Genomic DNA, 25,436 nt, shown 5'->3' with positions numbered 1-25,436 from the left:
CCTCTCAGCCCTCCCATGGTCGATCAAAGACAGACAAAGCTACTTAGGGAGCTGTGTTTATTCATAAGTTACAATTACAAAATTCATAGTTTGGGGAACCTTTTTGTCTGGTCTAACTAGAGGTCAACTTATTGTGTTTTAGCTACTACTGAACATTCACAGGAGATTCCCCTCTACCCAGGAATGCTTAAAGAGAGTGTATTTCTCCTGCCTTTCCAAAGCAGGTGTATGGGAGAAACTTAGACTCTAGCAGAGTTGCCTGCTCCAGGTAGGACCAGGAAACAGACCTATTGGACGGCTGGAGAATCGCTGCCAGTGTAGACAATCTGAATGGGCCAATGGCCTCACCTGGGATAAGGTACCTTCAACCTAAGTGCCCCAGCTCAGTGGTTGAGCACCCAATTTGTGTGCAGAAGGTCCCAGGCTCCAATCCTTGGCATTTCCCGGTTGGACTGGAAAAGACCCCTGCCTGAAATCACAAAGAGGCTCTGTCAGTCTGTGTAAGCAATACAGAGTCAGATGATGTGATCCTACCAAGGATAAAAGAAAGCAATATCCTGTGTTTCTAACTGTATGGTAGTCTTAAGTATTCAGGGGAGGGGTGGGGCATAGCTCAGTTGTGGACCATTTGCATGAAGACCGTCTCAGGTTCAAACCTTAACATCTCCTGGCTTCGAAAGAGTGGGAGCAGGGCGGAAGCCCTTCCCCAAACCCTAGGGTGTCACTCCCAACCACTGTAGACGATAGGGAGCTAGATGGACTAACCCTAACACTGTTATGGACCTGCAGAGATGTGTGGCAGGTGCATCCTCCAGCCCCTGGTTTTCATGCACCTTCAAGCACTGTCACAATTTGCACAGAGACATTGGAATGTTGCATGAGAGGGTTGTGGCTTGAAGTGGACACTAGAGGGCAGTGGTGTTCTGCATTGGTTGGAGGCTGTTGAATTCAATTCAAGGCTGCTGAATTGGAGGCTATTTTGCCCTGAGTCCCACATCTCGGTGAATCTGCTAAGAACCTAAACTTTGGATGGATTTGTGCAGTTTGGAAACCGTGCTGCAATTCTGCTTTATATTTCACGTTCTATAACATGTAATCTAGTGCACAATAGGCTCGGTTTTTATTCTTTATAGTTGCATTGAAATGTTCCCAATTTTTAAAGATACAACATAAGCAAGTGCCCTCTCCTGACCTCCCTCCCCATGCAACACCCCCCCTAAGCAATCCATCTTACAGAGATCCACCAGCCAATCACTCATCAAGGGAAGCAAATGCATAGAAAAGTAATAGGCAGGAAACTAATCAAACATTTTGCAATATTTCAAGCTGTGATTGTGGTGGTCATCTATGGATAGATCTCCTTGCATGTACAAAAGTAGCACATCAGGGAAAAGATTCAGCCTGAATTCTAATACAGTGGTACCTCAGGTTAAGTACTTAATTCGTTCCAGAGGTCCGTACTTAACCTGAAACTGTTCTTAACCTGAAGCACCACTTTAGCTAATGGGGCCTCCTGCTGCTGCCGCCGCGCCGCCAGAGCCTAATTTCTGTTCTTATCCTGAAGCAAAGTTCTTAACCTGAAGCACTATTTCTGGCTTAGTGGAGTGTGTAACCTGAAGCGTATGTAACCCGAGGTACCACTGTATACTAGAGCTCTATATGCACAGAGTTTTTGGGTGCTGTTATTTTGCCTCTGGCAAGTAGCCCTTAGACTCAGTCTACATCTGTAAAATGACAACAGTAAGGATGCACCTCACAGCGCACACACACACACACACATTTAAAATTACTCTGCTATATATGAGCGTGCAGTTCCACCCACATAACATGGAAGCAAGGAAACAAGCACAGTCAGGGCTACTAGTACTCTGCACTCAGAAAATGTTGTGCCAACCTGTACATATGCTTTCCAGCATGATTTCTGTTCCTTTTAACAATTCTGCAATATTTCAGGCTTAGCATAATTCATCCTGCTTCTGTTTTTTGTGAGGGAAGGTAACAAACTGCACAAGCCTGCCTGCCACTGGGAAAGATTCAAACCCACCTCACCTGCTTTTGAGGCACTCTGGTAATTTCTCCACAGCCTTTCAAACATCTCTTCAGAACCGTAAGGGCTAGGAGCCATAATCCCAGCTGAGGCAATCTTCTCCCTTTTCTCTCTCCTTACGGAGGCCACTGTAGTGCAGCTTTGGTGGCTGGCGACTCTGTCTCCTGCTCCTTCCATACTGGCCTTAGGTGGCTTTCCCCATCTTTCCCTTGTGAGGCAAGAAGAGGGGGAGGACAGGAGCCATTGGCTGCTGCCATGTTTGACTCCGCCCCCTGGCCCTCATGATGTCAGGACCTTGAGTGCATCACATCAGGACGTTGTGTCGCCCTCCCCACAATCGTTTCCAGAAGTTGGCGTCTTGGATACAGGGTAGTCTTAGCGTCCAAGCGAGCTTTGATCTCCGATTGAAATAGATCAATAAAACCAGCTTCTTTGAGAGTACAGTGGTACCTCGAGTTACAAACGCCTCAGGTTACAAACGCTTCAGGTTATAAACTCTGCTAACCTGGAAGAGTTACCTCGAGTTAAGAACTTTGCCCCAGGATGAGAACGGAAATCGTGTGCTGGCTGTGCAGCAGCAGCAGCAAGAGGCCCCATTAGCAAAAGCACGCCTCTAGTTTGTTCTTAAGGTTAAGGTTTCAGGTTAAGAACGGACCTCCGGAACGAATTAAGTTTGTAACTAGAGGTACCACTGTACCTGGAGTTGGTTTGGTGACCACCTCCACAAGAAACCAGTCTATATTTATTCAGGCCTTCTTTGGCCAAGGAGCGCTTTTTATGGAGCAGTCTCACTGCAGTGTCTTTCTGGTGACCTGTGGCCACTCCCTCTCTCAGAGAGGCCTTAATTACATCCCTGTTCCTGCATGTATTCCCTTTTTCTGCCAGACGACCCTCAGCCATGGGGGTCAGGAACGCAGGTGGTTGCCTATCCCTCCTCCAAGCACCTTGTACACATTCCTGAACCCTGGAGGGTTTGCAGAGATCGTGATAAGTTAGTTGTTTATCCTTCAGAGGAAGAACACTTTTATAACTCCCCCCCGCTCCCCGCTAAAATGACAGCTTTCTAGCTTAACAGGTACTAGAAATTTAAAAATAAGCCACCTAACCTGAGACTAACTTTCCATTAACCATCATTCTGTACAGTAGTAAAGTGCATTAGCTTTTCCTGTTTAAAATGCTCTTCCTTCACCCCCATCAGTCTATTTTCTCTCTCGATTCTATATCCAGAGGACTTAGAGGACAAGGGCTTTCATTAGGCACCCCCCCAACGATTAATTTTAATTAGCTCTACTTAGAATCCCAGGAGTTTATAAATAAATAAATGTCAGCACATAGGTTTTTTTTTATTATAATAAAAAACCCTATGTTCTTAACACCAGGTTTCCAAAGGCTGCTGCATTGTGGAAAACTATGGCTTGTGGACTGCAGAAATGGCACAGCATCATGGAACCATGGCAACCAGATCCCTTGGGGGAGGGTTTTTGGAAGTGGGGGGAAAGTGTGTCATTCCAGCCAGATGCAAATAATAATAATAATAATAATAATAATAATAATAATAATAATAATAATAAAAATTGGTAATGTGGCCACTGGTCAAGGAGGAAGGGAGTTCAAGAATCACAGCATCCCCAGTCCTGTCAGGTGGTAGAGATGGGGAAGAAATTTGACTGGGGTCACACTGAAAGGCGAAACTTACCTAATCCATACTTTCTGAAACAGCGTGCGAGCTGGTACGCAGCTACCCTTTGAGGTTTGCACTTCTTTGAATTTTGCAATGTGGTTTTCCAGCCATGTAAATGTGTGCAAAAATTCATGTACTGGCGGGGTGGGGGTGGGGGGAAGTGTCCATATACATGAATACATTAGTGAAAAAACAACATAGAAATGCATTATACTTTTGTGTACGTTGGGGAAAGTGGCAAACGAAATGGGGTATATTGGGATAAATTTGCACTAAAACCCTGATGATTTATCAGGAGGGGTTTTTTTTTGGGGGGGGAATCACAAGCTGATGTGGAAATGTGGAGAACTGGGAGAAGTTGGGGGAGGGGGAGAGAAATGGGGAGCAACTGAAATTGAAAGATTTGCTTATCCCTAGAAGGGTGACACCATTTCAAGCAGGCAATGGCCAGTCTGAGGGGAGGGAGCACTTATGAGTACTGTGCCCCCCTAGCCTCAAAATTTTTAAGACAGCATCTTAAAAAGCAGAGACATCACCTTGCCAACAAAGGTCCGTATAGTTAAAGCTATGGTTTTCCCAGTAGTGATGTATGGAAGTGAGAGCTGGACCATAAAGAAGGCTGATCGCCGAAGAATTGATGCTTTTGAATTATGGTGCTGGAGGAGACTCCTGAGAGTCCCATGGACTGCAAGAAGATCAAACCTATCCATTCTTAAGGAAATCAGCCCTGAGTGCTCACTGGAAGGACAGATCGTGAAGCTGAGGCTCCAGTACTTTGGCCACCTCATGAGAAGAGAAGACTCCCTGGAAAAGACCCTGATGTTGGGAAAGATGGAGGGCACAAGGAGAAGGGGATGACAGAGGACAAGATGGTTGGACAGTGTTCTCGAAGCTACCAGCATGAGTTTGACTAAACTGCGGGAGGCAGTGGAAGACAGAAGTACCTGGCATACTCTGGTCCATGGGGTCACGAAGAGTCGGACACGACTAAACAACAAAAGCCTCAAAATGCACACCCTCACCTCTGGAATGCAAAAGGAAAGAAGGAGTTTCATCCACTCATTTGCTTCAGCCTCCCACCCTTGAGGATAATTGCAGCAAAGGAACCCTGAATGAACAGGGGACAGAAGTGCTACATTCTTCAGTGAGTGAAGGATGCTGCCATCGCATGCCTTGACTCCAGAGACCGTCGAACGAGTCCCTATTGTCCTGCTTGGTGCTGTTTTGACCTCATTAGAGAAAGGCTTGGAAAGGAAAGCACTGCGTTTAGCTGTAAATTCAACGCTTTGCTCAGCTAAGGGGCCTGCCCTTTCCTTCCCCAGAAGGTTGACTCTTGTAGGCAATCGTATCGCAACTTTCAAAGCAGAAGAATAGGCTTGTGCCATGTCGTAGGACTGCCTGAAAAATAAACAAATCCACTTTCTGAACCCTTGAGTGTGGATTTCCATCATTTGGTACACTTAATAGTGGGTATTTTTGCAACCCTCCCACACACTTGAGGCATTGTGTGAGGTGGTGGTGTCGGCAAGGCAAAAATCCTTCGCTGAGACTGTGAAACCTCAGGGGAAGAGGAAAGTGGTTTTGCCATCATGGTTTTATAAATTTAGAAGGAACAAGTGTGTGTGTATGAGCACACACATGCACCCGTGTTTGTTTCTCATGAACTGTGGATGGAGACCACTCTAGAGGTCATGAGTTGCATCCAATTCAAGTCCAACTCACAGTAATCCCATCAAAGTTAATGGACTCAGGCCTTAGCTGGATACTATCCCATACCAATGGGGCATGTCGTTTTAGGGAGTGTATTCCTCCCCCCCCCAGTGAAGAGTCTTAAAAATATGTTTTTGGTTGTGACAAATCGAAATCTGCTATTATTTTGTGACTGGACAACATTCAGCTTGGTAAGTCAACGTTTGATGAAGAAGCACATAAACTGCTTTCGGAAAACCAAAGAATTTTGATCTTACCTTCTGAAAATGTCGGGTAATGCTAAATAATGATGAAAATAAACAACAACAGCAACAAGAACATCATTCATATATAATATAACTACAAGTTCTTGGTAATAATTTTTAATGATTCTTGTGCAATTTTATGCATTTTCTTTTTTTACTTACCAAGCAAAACTAAATTATAATTATAACCAAAATATCTTTTGACTTCCCAAGTCACATCACAACTTTTCAGCACCCCTCACTTTTGGAATTTGAAAGCTGAAAAATTCAACATGCCTCACCATACCATTAGGCTTGTGAGGCTGTAATTAGTGGCCGACTCCTACCAGTTTTTACTGTTCCCTCCCCCTCTCATTTCTCCTTCTGTATTATGTCGATTACATTGTAAGCCTGCTGGCAAGGACTGTGTATCTGTTTGCTTGGTTGGTTTTTTTAATTGTGCAACATCTTAGAAATGGACTTAAACAATCATAATAATTCCTTTAAATGGAAATCTAAAATGGGTGCAAGCCATGTTTGCTTAACTAGAATACCTCCAGTGGAGGTTAGCCCATTGGTGATTGGGGGACTTCTCTACCAATCTCATTCTGTCTTCAGACAGCCCCCACCTGTCTACTCTCTGACTTAAGAGGGGGTAGCCTTGACTGTCAACCTCCTCCTTAGTCTCAGCACTGGCTATGTGGAACTCAGCAGGGAGGAGGATGGGGACAAAATGAGAATTAGATGTCTGCCATTGGCTCTGGCTCCACCTGCTGCTGGGCTCCTTGCTTTCACACAATTAGTAAATTGTGTGATTTCACACAATTAGTAAATTTTAACAGCAATCCACATTGAAAGAGAGGTTATTGCAGTCCATAATCCACCCAATTAGTAAGAATTAAACTGCCCCAAACACCTAAAATTAAAGCCAGCATCAACATTATTATAATTAGTCAGTTTATGTAATAACAGAGAAGAGGACAGTAATTAGTATAGATAAAGCAAAAGCTGAAATTCCTCTAATAATTAACTTGTTGTTGGTCAGAGTTCTGAATAGTGTGAAGGCCTCTCTTCCTGGTGCTCTTTGTCACTCAGTAGCTTTCCATCATCCAGTCACATATTTAATTAAGATATGGTAATTAGTGATAAGAATTAGTGATGTTACACTGCACGGTGACCGGAGTTCATAATTAGAACTTCTGTGGCAGTCTTGCTGATAGTTACTAGTAATAATTATAGAGATGTTAATTGAAAAGTGTGAGACTGTTGGTATTAAGGTTCATATAAATCAGAGCTTCTACAAAAGAAGAAGACCAATTTCATTGAAGGGATGTTAACCAGGGGGATTAGTCCATTGTTAGTATAGGAACATGTGATACTGGAGACAGAGAGTCAGGTCGTGTACCCACAGCAGTGACCAGAGGAGGAGCAACCGCTGGGAGGAGCGCAGAGAGAAGAAACACCATTGTGCTCCTGTAGCACCAATACCTTCATTTGCCCCAGCTGCAACAAAACATGTTTCTCCCATATCAGAGAAGATAAAAAAAGATCTGCAAATATGGAGCAGAATGCAACTGTCTCTGTTGGGTAAAATTTCGGCTGTAAAAATGAACATACTCGCCAAAATACTATTCCTATTCCACGCAGTACCTATAGTTAATAACATCTGAAACTTCAAGGAATGCAAGAAACATCTATCTAGGTTTATTTGGCAGGGGAGTAAACCCAGGATAAAACATAACATTATGATCAATACCAAAGAGAGAGGGAGTTTTGCTTTCCCTGAATTACAATTATATTTTGACGCATCGTGTTTATGTTGGTTGAAAGAATGGATTTTAATAATAATAATAATAATAATAATAATAATAATAATAATAATAATAATAATAATAATATAATTAACATCCGACCCATCTGGCTGGGTTTCCAACAAAGATTAAAAAGACATTAAAACATCAGTCATTAAAAACTTCCCTAAAGAGAACAGCCACTTGTTACACCTTGAAGGGCACAATCTAAAATTTGTATGGCATGTGTGCCTGTGGTACGGGAAGGCTAGGATATATAAGAGCTTTTTAAACCACATAATTAGGAAAAATCTTTATAGGGTATGGGAAAAATATAAAAACCTATTAGAAAGGAAAGATGTGGCTGTCACCAACAGAAGCATTGGCAAGGAAAAAAATTAACATACAGACAAACGTTAGACAAGGAGTACTTATAGAGACTTGCTAAAAGTCACTGGGGAGGTTTACAGACTGAAAGAGTATGGAGAGATAAAAGATCAAGTGACAGATTGGTTAAGTTATAATCAGTTGAGTGCAATATTTAAGCTAGATAAAAAAACATGGATTTGCGGAATAAAATTCGCAGTTTGAAATGGTGTTACAGTCATACCTCGGGTTGAATGTGCTTTGGAATGAGTGCGTTCGAGTTGTGCTCCGTGGCAACCCGGAAGTAACGGAGTGCGTTACTTCCGGGTTTCGCCGCCTGCGCATGCACAGACGCTCAAAATGACGTCACATGCCTGCGCAGAAACGGCGAAAAGCGATGCGCATGTGCGCAGACGTGCCATCACTGGTTACGTTTGCTTCTAGATGCGAATGGGGCTCCGGAACAGATCCCGTTCGCATCTAGAGGTACCACTGTATTAGGATCCAGGATTAAAATATTATCTAAAATGTATAATTTATTACTTGAGTGGGACACAATGGAGGAAATGGTAAAATCATCAATGATAAGTTGGGTCAGGGATGTTGGATACAATACTGATTTTGCAGTATGGGAACAACTGTGGAAAGTGACTATAAAGTTTACAGCATGCTACATGTTAAGAGAAAACTTTATGAAGATGCAGCATAGGTGGTATTTGACAGCTTAGCAAAAATAGCTTAGCAAAAATGTAAAACTCAATAAAAGGTAATTGTTGGAAATGTAAGACAGTAGAGGGTACCTTCTACCACATGTGGTGGTCGTGTAGCATAATTAAAAATTATTGGGAAATGATCCATAATGAACTTTGATGATGGAATGATCCATAATGTTTAAGAAATCCTTTCCAAAAACCCAGAAGCCTTGTTGTTGGGGTGAATAACAGCAGAAGTCACCAAAAAAGAGAGAAATCTGTTCCTATATGCGACAACAGCTGCCCATATGATATTAGCACAAAAAGGGAAAACAGATTAGGTACTGACAAAATAGGAATGGCACATTAAATTATTAGACTATGCAGAGTTAGCAGGGATGACAACTAGAATAAGAAATCAAAATGACGAAGGATATAAGGATACTGTTTATTGAATATATGGATAAGTATTATAAGCAAACAATCAGCTTAGCAGAATGGTGAGATTTTCAGCAGTGTAAGAAATAATGAAAGTTTATAAAAGTAGTTGCGATAGATGGGGTGAACCAAGGAAACGCAAGAAAAAGAGGAGAAAAGAGGAAACACGGAAGGAGGGAATGGGAAGTCAGGTAAGGAATAATATCTGACTTTATGCATATTCTTTGATATCTTAGAATTGCCACCTTTAATTTATTTCAGAGGTTCTTTTCTGTTTGCACTGTCTTTGTTAATGTTTTGCTGATAGGGAATTCATTAGAAATGCAAAGAATAAGAATAAGAATAAGAATAAGAATAAGAATAAGAATAAGAATAAATCAAGTACAGGTGCTACATATTTTCTCCCAGGCCAGCTGGTGGATTTAAATTGTTGTCTTAGTTCAAAAACCCTTTCCAGAATAAATCAACTGGATGCTTCCCTGCTGCATCACAATGTCTGACAGCACTTTGCCTGTCTGCAAGGTGTGCACCAAAGCAGTGCCCTGACAGCTCACTGATTTTTATCAGCAAGGGCTCAGAAGTCCTTACCTGCACCTCAGCTCAGGTGCGCATTCCAACCCATATGGAGACCCCGGACAGCAGCGTCAGGAGGAGGAGACAGTGCTCTTCCAAGCTGTGCTCCTGCCCAAGTTCTCCCTTCCTTCCTTGAATAGCTCATATGCACTACAAGTGGTTTCTGGCTTCTGCCTCTTCCACCAAGAATTGAGCTATATCGTACAAAGGAGACTGACAGGCAGGGGAAGCCTCTCATGTGCGAAACTCTCCAAGGTTGCTGACATCGCCTTTATTTCTTACAATTATATCCCGCCTTTCCTCCAAGGAGCTCAACATACTTCTCCCCCACACCTTTTTATCCTCACAACAGCCCTGCGAGTTAGGTTAGGCTGAGAGGGCAGTGACTGGCTGAAGGCCACTGTCAGGTGCTGCTGGTGGCTGCTCGTGAGTAACCAGTCAGGACGCTGACCTGTCTTTTATAGGTTTTATTGTGCAAACTATTTACAGTGCAGATCTACAAAGTTCATGTCTGTCTTAGTCACTTGCAGAATCCGGGAGTGGCCCCTTCCGGCTTCTCCTTGAACATAAGAACTTCAGCACCCCAAGCCGCCTCCTCCCCTCCTTGCGTTTCATCCCTCCGTGCAAGCTGGGCGACGGAAGTGGCGTGCGTCCCTCCTGGCCAGCCTGGCGAAGCGAGGTGCTGGGGCTCTCAGCAGCATCCTCGGGCCCTTCCCTCACTTGGCTGGCCCCTTCCCTCTCTTCTCTTTTCCCATCGCTGGAAGAGGAACTGCTCCACAGGAGTTTCGGAGGCTCTCTGTATCCCAGTGGCCCCCCTGCCTCCCCCCCTCTTCTGATGGCAGTTCCCTGACAGTTAGGCTGAGAGGGAACTGGCTGAAGGCCACTCAGTGAGATTCATGGCTGAGTGGGGATTTGAACCCTGGTCTCCCAGGTCAGAGTCCAGCACTCTTAACCACTAGACCAGGGGTGGCCACCTCCCAAGGGATTGCGATCTACTCACAGAGTTAAAAACTGGCAGTGATCTACTCCATTTTGGGGGGTTCAGGTCAAAGTTGTTGAGTTTTTAGGAAGGAAGGCCCTGTTTTGAGCTTTTTTTAGGGGAGCCAAAGTTGTTGAGCTTCTTTGGGAGGAGCCAGTGATCTGCCAGTGATCTACCACAAACATCCAGTGCTCTACCAGTTGCTGTTGTTTAGTCGTTTAGTCGTGTCCAACTCTTCGTGACCCCATGGACCAGAGCACTGCAGGCACTCCTGTCTTCCACTGCCTCCCGCAGTTTGGTCAGACTCATGTTGGTAGCTTCGAGAACACTGTCCAACCATCTCGTCCTCTGTCGTCCCCTTCTCCTTGTGCCCTCCATCTTTCCCAACATCAGGGTCTTTTCCAGGGAGTCTTCTCTTCTCATGAGGTGGCCAAAGTATTGGAGCCTTGGCTTCACGATCTGTCCTTCCAGTGAGCACTCAGGGCTGATTTCCTTAAGAATGGAGAGGTTTGATCTTTTTGCAGTCGGTGGGACTCTCAAGAGTCTCCTCCAGCACCATAATTCAAAAGCACAAATTCTTCCGTGATCAGCCTTCTTTATGGTCCAGCTTTCACTTCCATAAATCACTACTGAGAAAACCATGGCTTTAACTATACAGACCTTTGTTTGTAAGGTGATGTCTCTGCTTTGCTCTACCAGTAGATCACAATCTACCTGTTGGACATGCCTGCACTAGACCATACTGGCTCTCGTAGCTGCCAAGTTATTCTCATGGCAGAACGGGGGATATTAGACTCTCTCATATCCAAACAATCTTGCACTCAAACACACTTATCTGAAAGGTCCTCTTTCTTTCTTATTGGCAGTTTCTATGGTTATTAGCAGCTTGAAGGGTTTGTTGAGCAAGAGTGACAGTAACTGGTTGCGCATGGGGATCCATTAAAGCACCATAAACCATTAGGAAGCTCTTAAGGCATTGGGATGCCTGATGTGTGTGTGTAAGTCTGCATGCATGCGTGTAGCTGACAAGCTGCAATATGTATATATGTATAAATTAATGTCAGTGGAGCAGTAATGGGTCTCCCGCAACAGGAGATTAAATTCTCTCCACATTTGCTGTGCTTTGGTTAATGTAATTGAGCAATTGATTAGTGTCTATGTATAGGCTGTAATTTATTTGGTACACTTTGAAATTTAGTCAAGTACATTTAGGAATGCTCTCTATTAATCAGTTCCCACGAACGAGCGAGGAAGGAGAAAGGTACGAAGTGGAATTTTGAACACCGGGAAAAGCTATTGGATGTGTAGCAAATCCATTACTGAATATTCATAGAGGCAAGGCTGTTTTTGTCCAATAGTAGTCAAGAAATTGCTTCTGATCTGAGTGTATTCTATAGTTTCCAAGATAGTGTTCTGCTTTGATTTTAATTTGCTACTGAGCAAAGCAACCCTAACTACAGGCAGCCGGCAGTTACCCCTATTCCAAATTATGTTCAGGAGCCTGACAGAGAGAAAACAAGCCTTTAAAACAGAATCGTATCAATTTTCTTACCAGTGTAGTTTTCTCTGGGTTGTTAGGTCCTGAGGCTGAGCTGAAAGGGGTTTGAGAGTGGCATACCTCTCCCTCTGCCCTTCCCCACCCCCTTTTCAAGGACTTGCCTCAGCTAATCTGGAATGGGGGCCTTATCCCAGTGTATCTTCAGCTAAGCTGGAATCACAGAAGGCACCCTGAGGATCATCTAGTCCAGCCCCCTGCAAAGCAGGATTTTTTTTGCCCAACGTATGGCTTGAACCCATGACTCTGAGATTAAGAGTCTCGTGCTCTGCCAACTGAGCTATCTTGCTAAGCTGGAGATACACCTCTTGCAAACTTGCAAATCCTAGAAGATCTTGGGTACGGATTGCGCGGTGAAGTCTTGTATCTTTCAGACTCTTTTCAACCCAAGGAGGAACTGCCCAACAATTCTTTTTATTTGTGTCATACAGTTGTGTTTTGTTTTTATTTTGTTTTGGGAAACTTCATTAAACATTGCTTGTGTTTTTATGTAAACAGGGACCTTTTACCGTATTAAGCAGCATAAAAATTTAAAAATAAACTAGAAAGTAAACAAACAAACAAACAAACAAACAAACAAACAAACAAGGCAGCTCCTTGTTTCATCTACCTTTGTGATGAATGACGACTGGCACAAGCCTGGCCCAGGGGAAAGTCTTTCCAGGATAGAAAAGGCCGTTGGTGAACGAGTGATCCTTTGAGACCCTGGCTTTTGTTCAATACAGCACAGATTTTGTTGGGGGGGAAAGAGAGGAGGGCTGAGAGAGATCGAAAACACTATTTACCAGAGTTTAAATGTAAATCAGGGACCAGTCTATGTCACAAGGCAGATTTGCTAAGAATAGCTTGGTTATGGCTGCATTCGGCGACTTTATGGGGCTAAATTCACCAGAACTATCAGTAGACACGAATAATTCATGCAAGAGGCACTGTATGAGAGAGGAAAAGCAAAAGGGTGGCTCTCACTGTTTAATGTTTCTAAATATTGTATTGTTTTGCCAGTAGACTTGATTGACAGACTTATTCACATTTAATGACCAAGATCTTCACAACTCCTTAGAGATAACGCTAGCTGAGCAGAAATTTGTCAGGGAGTAACAACCTTTCCTCATTCAGTCATGTTACAGGATAACCCATGTAATGGATGTGAGAATCATCACAGCCTTTCTCCCTGCCCACTGCCTCTTGCAACATCATGCTTATTGAGGCCACAGTAAAAATTAAGGGCTTGTTTAGGGTTAGAGCCAGACCACTGGTCATTTAGCTAAGTATTTCCAACACTGACTGGCAGCAGCTCTCCAGCAATATCAGGCAGGGGGAGGTTTTTGGGATCAAATCAAGGAGCTTTTGTATGGAAGGCAGATCTTTAACCACAGAGTTAAGAGCTCTTCACTTGGTGTAAGGAGAGGTGCAAGAAGCAAGGCTGGAAAGCCATGATTTTATTTTACAAATGCATTTCAAAGAATCGTGGATCTGTAGAGTTGGAAGGGTCAACAGCTCCAGCCTCTGCAATGCAGGAATCACAGCTAAAGAATCCCTGACAGATGGCCATCCAGCCTCTGTTTAAAAACATCCAATGAAGAAGAGTCCACCACCTTCTGAAGTAGTCTGTTGCACTACCAAACAGCTCTTGCCACCAGGAAGTTCTTCCTCATGTTTAGTCATAATCTCCTTCCTGTCATTTGAATCCATTGGTTCAGGCCCTACCCTCTGAGCAGCAGCAAACAAGCTTGCTCTATCTTCCACATGACAGCCCTTCAGATATTTGAAGATGGCTATCCTATCATTGGGGCGCGGGTGGAGCTGTGGGTTAAACCACAGAACCTAGGACTTGCCAATCAGAAGGTTGGCGGTTCGAATCCCTGTGACGGGGTGAGCTCCCGTTGCTCGGTCCCTGCTCCTGCCAACCTAGCAGTTCGAAAGCACGTCAAAGTGCAAGTAGATAAATAGGTACCGCTCTGGCGGGAAAGTAAACGGCGTTTCCGTGCGCTGCTCTGGTTTGCCAGAACCGGCTTAGTCATACCGGCCACATGACCCGGAAACTGTACGCTGGCTCCCTCGGCCAATAAAGCGAGATGAGTGCAGCAACCCCAGAGTCGGCCACGACTGGACCTAATGGTCAGGGGTCCCTTTACCTTTACCTTGTCCTATCATCACTCAGTCCCCTCTTCAGCCTAAACATACTTGGCACCCTCAATCGTTCCTCATAAGGCTTGGTTTCCAGGCCCTTGATCATCTTGGTCACCCTCCTCTGCACACCTTCCAGCTTGTCAATGCTATTCTTAAATTGCGGTGCCTGGAACTGGACACAGTACTCCAAGTGGGGTCTGTCCAAGGCAGAATTACGTCCTTTGATCTGGGCACTGTATTTCTGTTGATGCAGCTACATCATATTGTTGAATCCTCACAGTTGGTGGGTAGAGGGACAGAGAGAGCGGACAGGTGTGCTCCCTGCATAACTTTAGTATAGTTTTTGAGCTATGGGCTCTAGCGGGGGTAGGCGAACCTTTCAGTTTTGCATTCTCCCAGTTTCTCATTATTCCGGTCTTAAGTTTTCCCCATTTCTACATCAGTTTGGAATTAAAGAAAGAAAAGTCCTCATGAAAACCCAGCAGCAAGCATCTCACTCTTACTCTTTCTATCTGTATAGCTCCCCTTACCTCCTGAGTGTTCAAGGATGCTCTTGAAAACAAACAAACCACTTTCTATCTCTTGGTAACACTTTTTCTGCTGTGCGGTTTTATGGAGAATTGCAGGAGGGGGAAAAATGGGTCAAGAAGAGAAACAGATTGTCCTGCCCAGCCATTTCGCTCAGGGGAGAAGCAGCATTGAGAGCAGGAGAGCGAGAGAGCATTGGATTAAGCACAAACCATTGGAGAAAAGAGGAAGGTCCCTCTCTTTCAAAAAACAACAACCAACCGACCTATGAGTAAAAAACCCCAATCATTTATTTTAGCAGAGAAATGCCCATTGAAAGCATCAAAGAGAAACGGAAGCTGCTGCATAGGAAGTTGCTTTATAGTGAATCAGACCACTGGTCCATTCAGCTCGGTATTGTCTATGTACACAGATTGGCACTGGCTCCCTAAGATGCTGGCAGGAGTCTTCCCCAGAAGGTCTCCAGCCCTACCTGGAGACCTTCTGCATGCAAAGCATGAGACGCAACCTTTATTTGAGGACCTAAGAGTCATGTGGAGGGACGCAGGTGGTTCTGTGGGTTAAACCACAGAGCCTGGGACTTGCCGATCAGAAGGTCAGTGGTTTGAAGCCTGGGACTTGCCGATCAGAAGGTCAGCGGTTTGAATCCCCGTGACGGGGTGAGCTCCTGTTGCTCGGTCCCTGCTTCTGCCAACCTAGCAGTTCGAAAGCATGTCAAAGTGCAAGTAGATAAATAGGTGCCACTCTGGCAGGAAGGTAAACGGCGTTTCCGTGTGCTGCTCTGGTTTGCCAGAAGTGGCTTAGTCATGCTGGCCACATGACCCGGAAGCTGTATGCTGGCTCCCTCGGCCAATAAAGCGAGATGAGCGTCACAACCCCAGAGTCGGTCACGACTGGACCAAATGGTCAGGGGTCCCTTTACCTTTAAGATTCATGTGGAGCAGGGGCAGGCTGGAACTACCACATCTTTGTGCACCCAGAACAGGATTGTTTCCCACAATCTCTGATCCTTATGGACCACATAAGGAACTTGCCTTATCCTGAGTCAGACCACTGGTCTACCTAGCTCAGTACTGACCAACAGAGAGGGCTTCTCCAGGGTCTCAGAGGGGGATCTTTCCTACCTTGAGAAGCTGGAGATGGAGCCTGGGACCTTTTACAAGCAAATGCATCTCGAAAAAGGGCTGCTGCTCAGTGCTTTGCATGCAGAAGGTCCCAAATTCAGTTCCCAACGTCTCCAGGCAGTGCTGGGAGCGACCACTGCCTGAACCCCTGGAGAGCCAATGCCAGTCTGTGTAGACAACACAACATCTCCTGTCACCTGCCAAGGAAAGCTCCCCATTGTTAGCCAGCTCTGGGCATATTGCTAAAGTTATCAGCAAGCCTCCTGTTACAGCATTTCACCAGCTTCCAGATCTATGTAAACTATCAATGAGAGCTGTAATTAAGCCATCTCTTAGCCATCCAGGATCTCATCCTTGTAACTGCAAATGTTGTGTCACCTGTGTGTATCACATAGAGGCGGTAACTTTCAAAACCAACTGGCCAGGTGGAACATACTACATCAAACAGAACTTCACCTGCAGATCCTGCAGTGTAATCTATATCACTGAGCGCAAAGCCCACCTCTCCAGAGTGCATAGGTAAAACTGCAACAGACCTACACACACACTTCAGAGACCACAAATGTGCAATTCCGACCAAAAAAACCTGGAGTTGCTAAACACTTCAGTTCTGAGAACCACAGTCTGACGGACTTATCGATTATTGTTACGAAGATGCCAACAGGTCCAACAATGTTAGCAAAGAGAGAGAATTTCTGGATATACACACTGGGCTCATTTACAGTGCATGGCCTCAACCAGCCTCACTTAACTTCAGCCCTTCTCAACATTTTATCCCTAAAGCTCTACAGCTTCCACCTTGGAAACAACATCAGTTCATTTTTATCAAAGCAACTGATGAAGGCAGGCACCAAAACGTTTTGCCCACATAATATATTTTTAAAAACCCCTCTGTTTTAGTGATCAGCTGAGTCCTAAACGAGAACCCAGAGGAAGCTTCCATGACTAGCTTTCATAACTATCTGTTATTATTTATTCATTTATTTTCTGCAGGCTCATTTAAATATGTCTATGCAGTGTACAAGACCTCATTTAAAACCAAAGCAATGTAACAAGTAAAATCAAAGCAAAACACATCAAAAGAAACACAAGCACAGAATGGGTCATCCGACCAAGAAGGTTATAAAAAAGCAGTAAATTGTTTTCAGAAGCAGGCTTGATGAAATAACCAAGCCCTTAAGTTGGTGCCTAAAACATATTACAGATTACGCTAACTTGATTTCATGAGGCAGGGAGTTCCATAGCCCTGGCACCACCACACTAAATGCACAATCTCTAGCTGAGGACAGTTTGACACTGCTAGGCAGGAGGGAGCGTATACAGTGGTACCTCCAGTTGCGGACGGGATCCATTCCGGAGCTCTGGTAGGATCATGAGGTTTCCACATCCGGAGGTGCCTGTTCTGCGCATGCGCACGGTGCGTAGCGAGCTTCTGCGCATGTGCGAGTGGCAAAACCCGGAAAAACACTACCACATTTGCCACTTTTGCAACCCAAAGTTTATGTTACCCAAGGGTAACGTAAGCCGAGGTTCTGCTGTAAAAGGATCTTTTAAGAACCCTGGCCCCAGGCTGCTCAGGGGTTTATAAGACTAGTAGTAAGACCGTGAGGATAATTCAGTAGTGTGCAGGCAGAAAATGCAGCTCCCTCAACACAGGTGTGGTATGTTGTCAGTAGCCAATGCCTCCCCCTTTTCAATACCTTTACAATCGTTGTTATAAATCAAAGAGTCTTCGAGAAGGAGCTCACTATTGCCTCCTTCAGAGCATCAGGAACCTCATCCTCATGCAGTGATGCATTAATCACACTGTGGACCCACCTAGCCATGCCACCTTTGCTAGCTTTTATGATCCAAGATGGACAATGATCAATGGGGCAGGTAGCCTGCTTGAATTGCTGCAAGAACCTTTTCTCCTGTGCATTTTAGATTTCAGGCAGCACCATTCCTCTAGAAGCCAGGAAGATCACAAAGACTAAGGGGGAGTGTTTTGGTTCCAAGCTCTGCCTTGTTTTTATTCCGAAGGAAAAAATATTTTTACGAGCAGATGCTTATGAGACAAAAAAGAAAAGAAGACGAAAACCAACTTATAATTGGATCAGTGAATGTTTGTTTGTCGATTCAGTTTAAACTGCTTGGTTTCATTCCAGCAATAATTGTTTTCTAATTTGTTCACTTAAGGAGACAACAGAAGTCTTCTCTGCTGGGGTGTCATTCCTAAAATGCAGATGTGGAGATGTGCACTTGACAATTGGCACACCGGTTCCCAGTACCCACAGTGGGAGTTGTGGGCAGAGATGCATAGAATCATGGAAACAGAGAATCCTAGAGTTGGAAGGAATCCTGGGGATCATCTAGTCCAACCCTCTGCAACGCAGGAATATGCAGTTGACCCATACGGGGATTGAACCTGCAACCTTGGCATTATCAGCACCACACTCTAACCAACTGAGCTATCCAGGCTTCCAGAGTTCTTCCAAACCCCCACTCCAGGGGCTCTGGGTGAAATTGGCCTTTATCCTGATGCAATGGGGCTCTTCTTAAGTTCTTAGGGGGTTAAGCATTTGCTCTGCTTGATGACACCTCTCTGTGTTAATTATGTGATTTAAAAAGAAGCCCCTCAAGTCCCTGTTTTATGGACAGAGGTATGGCAAGTGTAACTCTCTGGACAGGCTGTCAGGATCACCAGCCACAGGCCTTCCTGGAGATAGGCCCCGTAACAATTTTGCAGGGACGCGGGTGGCGCTGTGGGTTAAACCACAGAGCCTAGGGCTTGCTGATCAGAAGGTTGGCGGTTCGAATCCCTATGACAGGGTGAGCTCCCATTGTTCCGTCCCTGCTCCTGCCAACCTAGCAGTTCAAAAGCACGTCAAAGTGCAAGTAGATAAATAGGTTCTGCTCCGGCGGGAAGGTAAACGGCATTTCCGTGCGCTGCTCTGGTTCGCCAGAAGCGGCTTAGTCATGCTGGCCACATGACCCGGAAGCTGTATGCTGGCTCCCTTGGCCAATAAAGCGAGATGAGCACCACAACCCCAGAGTCGGTCACGACTGGACCTAATGATCAGGGGTCCCTTTACCTTTAACAATTTTGCACCTAGGGCAACTGCCCCCATGCTATGTCAACGATTGGAGGCTTTTAAACAGAGATTGGATGTCCATTTGTCAGAGGTTGTTTAGCTGTGATTCTTGCATTTCAGGGGGCTGGACTAGATGGCCCTTGGAATCTCTTGCAACCCTACATTTACATGATTCTGTGACCAATGGTCTAACTCAGTTCAAAGCAGCCTCCTATTCTCCTAGGGCTTTCATTCCCCGAGTGGCAGATTCTGATAACAACTCGCTGGGGCAAAGGAAGCATCTCTCTGCTCGGAAAGTGTTAATCAACACAACAAAATAAATATAGAAGAAGCCGAAATGTTTTTGCTGAGCCCCCACTCCCTCTGCTCCTCCAGTGCTGTGCATCGCAGAGACGCATGCAACATCAAGAGCGAGTGAGAGAAGGGGAGCTGACAGCGACTCCTCAGTGGCTGAGCTAATAAATGGGATGAAATTTAAACTACCTTCTCATACAGTGCTGACTCCCGAGCTCCAGCAAGGGAAAGTGAGCAAGCGAGCGAGGAAAAAGAGAGAGATAATGCCTGGAGTATTTATATTCTAATCTAGGCAATTGAACAACAACAACAACAACAACAAAGTCTTATCGCTATAAGAAGACAATGGATTTAGGAACCCTACCGCAGAAACACAGTAGGTGGATTTAATCTCTCTCATGGTAGATTTTCTGCAATTTCTTTTAAAGTGAGAAGGCTGCGAGTAAACTAGGGCAGACCTATTCTCCCTTGCTTTTGCCAAGGTTGATAGCTGTGGTTATTTATATATATGTATCTTGGGTAAAAAGTATGTGTGCATGGGTTTCTCTGCTCTGTTCAGTGACTCATGTTATCAAGATGTGAACCTCTTTGCCTGGAAAAATATGAAGCTTTTCCTCTTGATCAGAGATGAATAGTTCCTTTCCGAAGCAGGTTCCTCAGAACAAGACTTGTGGTTTGGGGAGAAGTGTTTTGTTTTTGCTTTGTTTTGCTGATTGCTTTACGGAACATGTATCTCTGGTAAATCACATCCCATTCATAGCCAGAAAATAATGAAAGCAGAGTTCGAATACTGGGGCTTTGGAGTATGTGGGGTAGTAGAACTCATTCTCAGATTTGGGGCAGTGGTGGAGTAGGTACTGTCAAGGTAGCATCTCTCAAGCATGTCGTGCAAACTTTCCCCATAGGAGATGCAGCGCTTGGGTTCCGAACAAGTATTGTGCCAAGGGATAATGTTGAAAGGATGCGTGCTTGCTTTTATAACAACTTCTGTGTGGTTTCTGCTGCTGGGGATATATGATTTTGCGTTTGGGAGAGTCACTCAGATGAGATGACGTTATCTCCTGAGGTTTTCTGGTACAGATGATGGTGATGTTTTCTGACCATTGAGTTGTGCTTTTCCTACAGTAAATTACTGTACACAGCCCACTTATGCAATAATGGATGCTTCAAATGTCTGACGGGCTTTATCTATCTATTAATTTTTTTCTGGGCATGCATGTGGACGAGAGAGTGTGCGTGCGAGAGGAGAAGTGTGTGTTATGTGACATGCACATACCAGGTGGAGGTGGCACCATCTTCACGCCTGCCAATTTTGTCTAGGATAAATCTTTCGTAGGCAGCTTGTAAAAAGCACCAGGCAGCATGATAGTGTCTTAAGCCATCTTGGGTAGTCATAATTAGCAGCCAGAATGAATGACAGGTAAATTGCAGCTGCCACACAGACGGAACATATCTGGAGTGGGAGAAGAAGAGGTGCTGATGGCAGGCAGGCTTAGGGTGGCTTGTAAGAAAACGCAAGCTTACAGACCCCCTAAGGGCACATCTACAGCTAGGCTTCGAAGGAGTGCAGAAGTGTCTTTGCACTTCTGCCGTGTGCATATGGAGAGACTCGTACAATAACAACCCTAGTACTCTTTCTGAAAAGAAGTATGGATTGAATCAAACTAAGCCCTACTCTGAGTAGACCCATTGAACTTAATGAACCTAATTTAGTCATGCCCCTGAACATCAAAGGGTGTACTCTGCATAGGGCTAATGCTGGATACAACCCTATAATTCTGTCCACACTTGTCACTGGAGTTTCACTCATAATAAAATTCAAGTAAGTTCAGTTTGGGTTTTTTCAGGAGGCGACATTTAAGGGATTTTGACAAAAGTCAAAAGGGTTTTGGATAAGACGAATCCTTCTTTGGATGCAGGAGATGGTTGAATTGTATCACATTTGTACTTGTTGGCAGCCGTCTTTCTCGGGAGACAATTGGTGAAGTCTTTGTGGGTGAAGTCAAACCACTGGAGAGTTACAGCACCTGCAGAGCCTTTAGAGACCGATACGGGAGAGACATGTTTTGCTGCAGCTGGGGCAGTTGAAGGCGCCGTGCTGCTGCAGGTGCACCATTTGTGTTTGTTCTTTCTGCACTCTCCCCAGCCATCATTCCTCCCTCTGGTCACTGCTGTGGATGCACAACCTGTCTTGTTTCACACCCCTGCTTCAGTCCTTTCTTGCTTTAGCTATCTCAGAGTTACTTGTCACCAAGCAAGTAAACTTCTCCCTGTGCTATACCGCTTTAGACTCGTGTTAAGTGAATGATCCTTCATTGTTTTGTTTTGTTTTTTTAAAAAAATGGAACTTCATGTGCATGAAACACCAGCAGGTCAGGGGAAAAAGATAAGCTAGAATTCTGCTGCCTGGACACTCTAGAACAGAGGAGTGAAGGAAGCTGTTTTATTCTGAACCAGACTGCCGGTTCATCTAGCTCAGTATGGTCCACATTGAATGGCCCTTAGTTCTTCCAGGTCTTTCTCACCCTGAGACACTACAGGTGGGACAGGCTGCCTTGCTATGGGTTTTCAAGTGAAGGCTGGAGCAACGACGTTCCCAAATTGTCAGGGGATTGGGCGAGATAACTCTTGAAGTTCCTCACAACTCTGTGATCCCTCTCTTCTCTTGTTTTAAAGCCATGTGATTTTATCTAGTTGTATGGGTGTGTTTTTTTGTTTGGTAATTGTTTTAATTTTAATCTTCTGACGCACAAAAAGCAATAATAGCCATGATATAGAAGAGATAGAAGAGATCAGTGCTAGAAAGGAAAAGAAAGGAAAGAGGTGGGGGAGCAGTAGTATTCCAAAAACACAAATACCAGACAATTGCCCTTCATGGTCATTTTATCCAGGAATGTCCCCCCCCCCTGCAAAGGACTCCATGGGGACACTAAACTCTTCCAGTCATATTCCTTTAACACATTCAGTAAACAGATGCCAACCTTTAGAAGTTTCCCTTCATTTTTGGAATCTAGTGGTGTGTTTTACTCGTAGCCTTTTATTCTAACAACAGTTTGATATATGTTGTAGGCTGCTTAGAGTGTCCTTGTTTTGGGGGTAAAAATAAGCTCAAGATATTTTAGGAACTTGGGGAGCTGCCTTATACCAAGTCAAGCTAATAGTCCGATCTATTGCCAACGGTGACTGACAGTGGCTCTCCAGGGTTACAAACAGGGACTCTTTCCCAGCCCTACCTGGGGATGCTGGGGACTGAACTTGAGACCTTCTGCATCCAAAACAGATTCTCTCCTGCTGAGCCATGGTCCTTTCCCACAGCTGAGTCTTGGCATTGAAATGGGTTTCAGGACCCACATCCATTCCAAATTGAAACCAGGTTCCCAGGCTGGTGTTAGCCACAGTTAACCACAACTAGTGCCCCACCACTAGTTAAGTGTTCAGAGGCTCTCCTTGTATCTCCCGTAAGGGACCTGACATTCCCGCATAGACAGAACAAATGGGCTAGCGAGGGGATTCATCAAAATTAGGAAGGAGACAGAGCCGCAAGCGTAAGCCTGCAAGCGCCACTTTGCCTCTTGCCTCCTCCTCCTCCCCAGCACCCTCCCCTGCTGAGATGCAGTCTATTTTCTGGTGCTTAAGTTTCCAATGAGGCAAAGTTTTCTTGTAGGTTCATAGATCGGCTTGGCAGAGAAATGGCTCCAAATGTCTTTATCTGCACCGTCCTCGCCTGGCAGTAAATGCCAACGGCAAAAGAGCGTCGGAAGAAAGGAAAATAAACAAGTGGGACTCTCCAACAATAAAGCAGGAATAAAATATCTCTTGATGGTTGAGAGCAGGGCGCCATCCACCTGGATGCCCTCAGGTTTAACTAACACTTGAAAATTGCATGCTACTGTGGACATTTCAGGCTGCTTTCACTCGACTTTAAATGATTTTGTGGACATGTCCAGGGCTGGCAGAATTCTCTGGACAGGAGTAAGTCAGGCGCTACAGGCGGCAAATGATGCCTAGCAGTGGCCACCCACAGCCCTTCTTCCTGAGTCCCCAGCCCAGTGGTAGCAAATGCCCACTGAGAGCAGTGGGGCAGAAGGCAAGGAGCCCAACAGTTGGTGGCAACAGAGCCAATAATTAGGTAATTCTGGTTTTGTCCCCATCCTTCTGCCTGCAGAGTTCTATAATGGAAACACAGAGATCAAGAAGGAGAAAGCTGACAGCCAGCCCCCCCCCAGACTGAAAGAAGTGGAAGAGGTGGGAGCTAGCTGAGGGCAAACTGAGGCTGGTGGGGCATTTGCCCAAATAGAGCTGCCTCCACTGGATTCAGTCATGCAGGTATTCTGGGGGCAGTTCTAGACTTAAGGGGCAGCAAGGGAGAAAGGGCAACATTTTTAAGAGAACAGCTGACCTGGGGCCAGACACACTTTGCCAGCATGAACCTTTAAAGGTTTTAGGGGGGTGATAAACTGAAGGGGCACCCAATGTCTCGAGCACCTTTGGAAGATACATGATTGATTGATTGATGCAATAATTTAAATAATAAAATAGTGTCTTTTGTGCAATACTCTTTCATATTTGGAGAGGTGAGGAGAAATGGACATATTCAGGAATGAAAAAAATTTGGGTTATGGAGAGGGGAGAAAGAAGCCATGTTCTTCCAACATCAAATTCTTCTCCTTCTCCTCCTCCTCCTCCTCCTCCTCCTCCTCCTCCTCCTCCTCCTCCTCCTCCTCCTCCTTCTTCTTCTGCAATCACTTGTAGCTGAGTAAGATTGTCTTCCATGAACACTGCCTTAACAGTGAGTACTTAAGTAACTGGGGAGGCCAATTCTGGATCCACACGTCCTTCCACATTGGGGACGTAAGTTTCCTGGTGGGAGCTGATCACAGCGAGGGTTTGCCAAACGTGCCTTCTTCTTAGCACGTTTCTCCCTTTCATCCTGAGTTTGAGCATTTTCAGAGTGCTATGTAGAATTTTTCAGAAACACTGTTGATGGAATCTTTCAAGGAGTTGGAGATGGTGTTTATACATGGTCCATGTTTCACAAGCATACAGTAAGGTGGGTAGTACAATAGCTTTGCAAACAAGCATTTTGGTTTCCCTGTGAATGTTCTGGTCCCCAAACACTCTGTGGGCACTTGCCATATGGATTTGATATTAGAAGGAGTAATAACCACCTTGCCATGCTAGAAATGAGCAGGTCACGCTGTTCTGTGCTCTTCTGCAACCAGCACCATGGAGGCTTCCATTGGTTTTACATCTCTGGGACCAGGTGGTGGTTTTTACTCTGCAAAGACTCGTTCAACTGAAGTCTTGGCTGTTTACTTCTTTGAACCTACACGGACAGGGCAAGCCAAACATTCCAGATAAGCAAAGACTGACTTGCGTTTATCTGCCCTGTGTTGCAATATCTGTAGCAGTGCTGCATGGACATCTCTGTAGGAGATGTGAGATGCTAAGCCCTTTTCTTTGTTTCCTTTTCTCGGTACCCACAGCAGCATTTGGAGCTTCATAAGGCAATACCTGGGCAGCAAGTAATATAAATATAAATATAAATATAAATATAAATATAAATATAAATATAAATATAAATATAAATATAAATATAAATATAAATATAAATATAAATATAAATATAAATATAAATATAAATATTATAAAAGCATGTGGTTTGCTGGTCGAATCTGTCGAATGTTCATCCAGTCCCTTCTTGCTGCTTTTTGACCAGCTCTGTAGGGCAGTGGCTACGTTTAGTGTAATGATGGAGGAAAGCAGGTGTCAAGGTGTTCCTCTAGATCAGCAGTTCTTAACCTGTGGGTCCCCAGATGTTGCTGGACTACAACACCCATCATCCCTGAGCTCTGGCCTTGCTAGCTAGGTATGATGGGAGTTGTAGTCCAACAACATCTGGGGACGCACAGGTTGAGAACCGCTGCTCTAGATGACCTGTCCTTTGAGCTTTCATCTTGATTTGTTTCCATGGAGATTAGAGCAGTGCTTCTCAAGCTGATGTGGTGGACTGGGAATCCCACCACCACCTCATGTGCCAAGGACCAGTAGCCTTTTTGGTCCCTGAACTATCCCACCCAAACCTGGGCTTTGGGAACCGGCAGCTGATGGCTCGTGGCCTGGCTTGTCCACTTTGAGTAGCACTAGATTAGGGAACACTGTCTATTTAATACACATACATTCTGATTTGCTTGCAGGGAGGTTAGACAGTGTTGTGCCAAAGCAAGATTT

The 25,436-nt window shown here is 44.8% G+C and overlaps 1 protein-coding gene across 3 annotated transcripts in view; it reads left to right on the top strand.

Annotated features, from left to right (window-relative positions):
* Positions 1-25,436, top strand: part of PLCH2 (phospholipase C eta 2) — a 300,920-nt gene that overhangs the window by 15,469 nt on the left and 260,015 nt on the right. Inside the window, exon 1 of one of the 3 annotated variants that reach the window (XM_082229782.1) lies at positions 19,155-19,581. The exons of the other annotated variants lie outside the window; for them this stretch is intronic. Within the exon in view, the coding sequence (XP_082085908.1) occupies positions 19,551-19,581 (31 nt within the window). The 5' untranslated portion in view covers positions 19,155-19,550. Of the gene's footprint in view, positions 1-19,154; positions 19,582-25,436 lie in introns of those variants that run through there. 3 annotated transcript variants of the gene reach the window in all.

Source organism: Podarcis vaucheri (assembly GCF_965113315.1).
Source record: "Podarcis vaucheri genome assembly, chromosome: 7".
In the NCBI taxonomy this organism is placed as follows: domain Eukaryota; kingdom Metazoa; phylum Chordata; class Lepidosauria; order Squamata; family Lacertidae; genus Podarcis; species Podarcis vaucheri.
This window is presented reverse-complemented; position numbering and strand designations above follow the sequence as displayed.